Source organism: Sciurus carolinensis, chromosome 8 (genome assembly GCF_902686445.1).
Source record: "Sciurus carolinensis chromosome 8, mSciCar1.2, whole genome shotgun sequence".
NCBI lineage: Eukaryota > Metazoa > Chordata > Mammalia > Rodentia > Sciuridae > Sciurus > Sciurus carolinensis.
The window spans coordinates 49,797,191-49,803,641 of record NC_062220.1 but is presented as its reverse complement, the minus strand read 5'-3'; the positions used below and the strand labels follow the sequence as shown (position 1 = coordinate 49,803,641).

Here is a 6,451-nt window from a genome sequence, read left to right as displayed (position 1 = left end):
AGAGAATGGCATAACTTAGTTTTATACCCAGTGACCCACAAAATTGTTGCTTCCATTCCCTGTGACTCTAGGCTTTGCTGGTTTAGAAGTAACTGAGAGGAACACTTCAACAGGAAAGGGTTACGATATTGGTTTAGTGAACTGATTCTAATGTAGGAATATATAAAGTTGCTGATACACAATGGGGGACAGGAAAAGTATGGATAGAACCTTATGAACTATGATAATATTTGATGGAAACTTCTGCAGCTTTAGACAGGAAGGCCTATCAATGGCTCAGATGGGAAAGGTTTTGTGCCATCCACCTAGGAAAGATCTCTAACTCACTGAAGTACTGGCTAAACTCAGAGGAACACGGGATGAGCAATGAAGCAGAGAAGTAAAAAAAATATCAGTCATGGCCTCATGATTAGCTACAGAAAGGGCAATAGTTACTGCCTGTACATCCTTCATTAATGTCTCCTGTATTTATTTGTATGTTTTAAAATTTTCTTCTTTTTTCCTTTTCCCTTACCCAATTACCACATAGTTTGATGTCAGATACATAGTTTGTATTGATGGTGATTGACTTAACAATTTAGTTCACAGATTAATATCAAGATAAAATCAATAAAATCATGGGCTGGGTTGTAGCTCAGTGGTACAGCACTTGACTAGCGCACTTGACTAGCCTGGGTGAAGTACTGGGTTTGATTCTCAGCACCATATATAAATAAGTAAAATAAAGGTCCATTGAAAACTAAAAAAAATTAAAAAAAAAAAAACAAAAAGATAAAATCATGCTGCAACTGGAAGAGGAACAGATTATCATTCAAAGACCCAAGACTAGAGCTGGATGTGGTTTGTTAGTGAGATGTGATATTATTTCTGGCTGAAGGGCTAATTAAATTTATTTGAAATGTGTATAAATTCCATATTTTCTGAAATAAGCATATATTATTTTTTCTCCAAAATAGTCAAAAAGTTGCTCAGCATAAAACATGTCAAATGTTAGAAAGATGCTGAATGTGGGCTGGGGAGATAGCTCAGCTGGTAGAGTGCTTTCCTCGCAAGCACAAGGCCCTGAGTTCGATCCCCAGTACTGCAAAAAAAAAAAAAGATGCTGAATGTGCAACTGAAATTTAATTACCATCTCTATTATCCTATCTTCAAAGAAGAAATAAATTAGTAACACCTGTCCAATATTATTTCATTAAAGATTTAATAACAGGAAATAAAATACAGATCTTACAAATATCTCAATTTATTGTACAGTGTTAATCTCAAGTAATCCTGATTATTACATTATCACAGCATTTACCAATCTGTGATTCTACAGATTAACCAAATTTGTGAAATTAAAAAGAAATTTACAGATACAATTTTTTACTGTTACAAAGTATGGACAAGCCACATACACGCACACAGACAGACAGACACACACACACACAAAAATCAGAAGTATAATTTATGCTAAAGTTACTTTCTGTCCTGGTCGAAACACTGTTCCACTTTGATTTTTTCTCTTCTTTGGATTTTGAAAGCTTTCATACCTTAAAAAAGTAAGAAATAATATTTAGTAAATGTAAACAATATAACTACAAAAAAAAATAATGAACTGTTTGTAAACAGAAGTGTGTGTGTATTCTTGAGATGAGGTCTTGCTATGTTGCCAGGCTGGCCTCATACATGTAAGCTCAGGTGATCCCTCTGCCTCAGACTCCCAAACAGCAGGGACTATAGGTGCACGCCACTGTAAGGTACAGAATTGTATTCTGTGAAAGAGAAATAATGAACTAGAAAAAATTAGAGTTCTTACAAATAAATTTCCAAAGCTGCACTCTAACAGAAAAAAAAAAAAAAAAAAGAACAAAGGGAATTCAAGTTAGAAAAGGTAAAATACAAATGGTGCCAGGTACAGTGGCGCACACCTGTAATCCAGAGGCTGAGGCAGGAGGATTCCAAGTTTGAGGTGAGTGTGGGCAACTTAGTGAGACCCTGCCTCAAAACAAACAAACAAAAAACCAAATAGCAAGGAATAAAATAAAAAATTGTAACTTTTATAGTTTTGATCAAAGAAATGTAAATTATTAAGCAAGATATATTTTTTTTGCAATGATATTGGATAAGGTTAGAAAAACACTGCAACACTCTGGGTTAATAAGCTGGCACACTTACTTTCTGCTGTTGAAATACACATTGTGACAGTAATTCTGGAGGCAATTTGGCAATATATTTTGAAAGCCTTAAAAAATGTGAGCACCTTGTGATGCAACAATTCAACCTCTATCCCAGTGAAATAATTAAGGGTATGTGCAAACATTTAATCAGTTTAAAGAATATTCATTAATTACCACACTGCTTATAATGGCACAATTTGAAAGTAATTTAAATGTCCAAAAAATTGGATATCATGACATAGCTATACTATAAAATGACATTTAAAAACAACAAAGTAGTAACCTCCTTAAAATGTAAAAGACTGTTCAAGATGTGTGGATGGCTAAAAGGGGAACTGTTACACAGCAATATGTGTGAAGTGTTCTCGTGTTAAGAAAAAATACATAAGCACACAAGGTATGGGATTAAGGGAAACTTCTGTTCCATCTCTGATTTTATATTTTTCTACAATAAGTACGTTACTGATGTATACGTACACATATACCTACTCAAAGCACTGCAAAATTAAGAGTTGAAGTATTTTTTCTTGAGAGGCCAGAAATAAATATTTCTGAACCAAATTATGCTGAATCATTGGCATAGAATGGTTCCCAGTCTCAGCCTCATAAGTGGTCAAAGAATCAATCACAAGATGCCTATAAATCTCATGTACTTTTAAACATGATCAACAAATGAACAAATGTGAATATAATGTTTGTTTAGGGTTTTTTGGTACTAGAGAGTGAACCCAGGGTCACTTAACCATGGAGCTACATCCCCAGCCCTTTTTTATTTTTTATTTTGAGACAGGGTCTTGCTAAGATGCTTAGAGCCTAAGTTGCTGAGGCTGGTTTCAAACTTGCAATCCTCTTGCCTTAGCCTCCCGAGTGTGTGGGTTTACAGTTGTGTGCCACTATGCCTGGCAAATGCTTTTGAGATTAAAAAAATATAAAATTGTTTTGAAAGTAGAATAGGTATATTTTTTCATAAATCTTCCAAATCATATAATTAGAATCATTTAGAGCTTTTACTTTTTCTCATTTCTTCAAACTTTCTAAAATTGAATGGGTTTATTATAAATAACATCCCCCACCTCCTTTTTCCTCCTCCTCCTCCTCCTCCTCCTTCTTCTTCAGTGCTAGGCATCAAACCAAGGACTCAAGAAGGCTAGGCAAGTACTTTACCACTGAGTTATATCTCCAGCCTTTTTTATTTTGTTTTTAATTTTAATTTTAATTTTTATTTATTTATTTTTTTTGAGGTACTGGGGATCGAACTCAGGGCCTTGTGCTTGCGAGGCAAGCACTCTACCAGCTGAGCTATCTCCCCAGCCCCCTTTTTTATTTTTAAGACAGGGTTTTGCTAAGTTGCCCAGGCTGGTCTCAAACTTGCAATCTCCTCTTACTTCGACCTTCTGAGTAGCTGGGATTAAAGACTGAATTAGCCTTTAAACATTCAAAAATATTATTTTTGTTTTTAAACAAGAACTTTAAGTAAAAGTTTAATTGAATAATGATGTCACCTATAATAATATCTATACTTCCAAACCAGAATCTGTTACTTACAGTTCAGCAAAATTCTTCCAGTCATCTTCACTAATGGATGGTCTTGTGTGACCAAGTGCAGTCATTAAATGCGACTGACTAATAGCCAGACTGGTTTTGATTGGTCCTGGCTGGTTAAGAGATTCATCCTCCTTCAATAAAGAACAAATTAACAAAGAGTTAACTTAGGGATATAATGAAAAAAGTAACAGTCCTGTCATTTCTTTTTGTTGAATTTTTCAGGAGACCAAACTTCTCTTCCCTAACTAAAAATTATTTGAAAGCAAGGAAGAGCATAACCATTTAACAGAGTCAATGTGTTTCATTACCTTATTTATAAATATAGCTCATTTATAAGACAAAGAAATGTATTGGAAAAGAAAAATAATTTCTTAAAAAATTTAACAAGTTTTAATGAGGAGGGAAAAAAAAGCCATACTCCACTTTGGCTCCGGTATCTGCCTTTGATGATACTGATATCTGCCCTCAACTGATCTCTTTGTTCTTGCGTGAGTTCTGGGTAACCTTCCTGTGAAGCTGTTCTGTTCACTGGCGGTTGTGAAAACAACTGATCTTTCCCAGGAAGTCCAGGCAAATCCTGAGTTATGGAGCTTGGTGCAGACAGACACTGTGAGCTCTGTATGTTAGGAAGAGTAATGAAAGGAGAGGGTGGGAAAACAACTGTGTTTATCAAAGAAAAAATTAAAAATTTTAAGCAATAAACTTTAACAGAGATAAGTTTACCTTGTTTTTATTTTGATACTAGGATTAAACCACCCAAGGGCACTCTACCACTGAGCTGTATCCCCAGTCCTTTTAATTTTTCAATTTGAGACAAGGTGTTACTCAGTTGCTGAGGGTCTCCCCAAGTTGCTAAAGCTAGCTTCAAACTTGTGATCCTCCTGCCTCAGTCTCCTGAGTTGCAGGGATTATATGCATATAAGTTTACCTTATAATTCACGGAAATTAAGCAAGTATAAAAGATATTGGTATTCTAATATCTATGTTATACACCACAGACTGAAAACTGCCATAACATAGGGGTTTTGTTTTTTGTTTTAAATGGACACAACACCTTTATTTTATTTATTTTTATGTGGTACTGAGGATTAAACCCAGTGTCTCACATATGCTAGGCAAGTGCTCTACCACTGAGCTATGACCCCAGCCCAAGGGTTTAGTTTTTTTTTTTAATGCTTTGTTATTTAAAACCACCACTAATGACCAAGGACAGATTTCAAATGAGGCTTTCTCTTACTTTGGCAAACAGAATTATACAAAGGTTCTGGGACATTTCTAGACAGAAGTTAAGAAACAGAATACAGAATTAAAGACTAGAATTAAAACAATACCTTACTATCTTGGAAATAAAAATAGGTAACTTTTTTTTAGAAATTTGAACTAATAAAGAAACTGTACAAAAAATATAACTAAATACATGTAAAAAGGTTGTGTAGCAAAAATGGTATCAGTGAATCACTATTAATTTTGGGGGGATATACATTGAGTCCCATTTTAATTAAGTAGAAAAACAATGATATTATCCACATTTAATTTAAATATTTGCTTGTTGATAGATTATTTTTTCCCTCTTTCACTACTTTTATTCAACATCATCCTTTTTTTATTAAAATATTTTTTATTTTTACAGACACATTTTGATTCACTGTACGCAAATGGGGTACAACTTTTCATTTCTATTGTTGTACACAATGTAGATTCACACCATTCATGTAATCATACATATATAGGGTAATACTGTTTCATTCTACTGTTTTGATAGATTATTATTTTATTGTTTATATTTTCCATGAAAGCAAATCTATTGTTGTCAAGAATTTGACACTATTCTATCAAATTTTTCATTATCCTCAATTGTTCTATGACAATAAAATTTAGGTTTACTATAAAATGATTTAACTAAGTAGAGAGGTTATAAAACTAGTAGGGAAGAGTAATGGCTGAAAGAAATGAAAAGATAATCACAACCACTCACTTCTTTTGTTCCCCTTGCTTTCAGGCCTGTTTTAAAGTTCTTAACAAGAAATGAAAATTGCTAACTAGTTTAATTAAGAAAAATAAGACTTTTTAACTGAAGAACTCATCAACCAGAAAAAATATGGGGCTGGTTAGGAGATAAATCACTCAACTTTATACCAATATACAACTTCACATTTTAGAACTGTGTAAGGACAACTGCACAGTATACCAAATCAGAGGAGGTTCCACTGCCAAGTTCCGATTCATAAGAGCTTCCAAAATAGAGCCGGTACACATTGAATTTTGATTCATCTGGAAGGATCTCAGACATTTCTAGAGAAACAAGGGACTGATCTAAGCCACATTCTCCATCTCCAGCAGAGTCATCAGAGCCACTACTATGGTTAAGAAAGACCATTGAAGACAGACTTAAGTCACTATCAGAGCTAGAACTTCCATCCTAAAATACACAAAAGGAGAACCAGTTTTAAGATCCAAATAAACCACAACTCAGAAACAAATAATATAAACTGCAATCCAAGGAGACTTCAGGCATTTTTCAACCAGCTCAATTCTCTAAGGGTTGTGAAGCACAAAGTAAAATTTTAAATATTAAAATAAGGAAAGATAAGATAGAATGTATGGGTAACTTGCTAACCATCCCTGCAAAAGAAGTATATAACGAAACTAGGAGTCAGACCTCTGGGCTTTATTTTTATGCCTCTGCCTTTCCATTCATATTTTTCTACTCCAAAATGATGAAAAAACCATGTTATGAGTGCTTTCCA

General features: G+C 34.1%; 1 protein-coding gene across 2 annotated transcripts in view; it reads right to left on the bottom strand.

Moving 5' to 3' along the window:
• Nucleotides 1-1,189: 1,189 nt before the first annotated feature.
• The window catches only part of Pex1 (peroxisomal biogenesis factor 1), a 46,298-nt gene continuing 41,036 nt past the window's right edge, over nucleotides 1,190-6,451 (bottom strand). Inside the window, exons 21-24 of one of the 2 annotated variants that reach the window (XM_047562179.1) lie at nucleotides 5,893-6,123; nucleotides 4,123-4,320; nucleotides 3,705-3,835; nucleotides 1,190-1,532 (exon numbers count right to left, since the gene is read on the bottom strand). In XM_047562179.1, the coding sequence (XP_047418135.1) occupies nucleotides 1,448-1,532; nucleotides 3,705-3,835; nucleotides 4,123-4,320; nucleotides 5,893-6,123 (645 nt within the window). In that variant the 3' untranslated portion in view covers nucleotides 1,190-1,447. Of the gene's footprint in view, nucleotides 1,533-3,704; nucleotides 3,836-4,122; nucleotides 4,321-5,892; nucleotides 6,124-6,451 lie in introns of those variants that run through there. The other variant, XM_047562180.1, reaches the window with a different exon arrangement.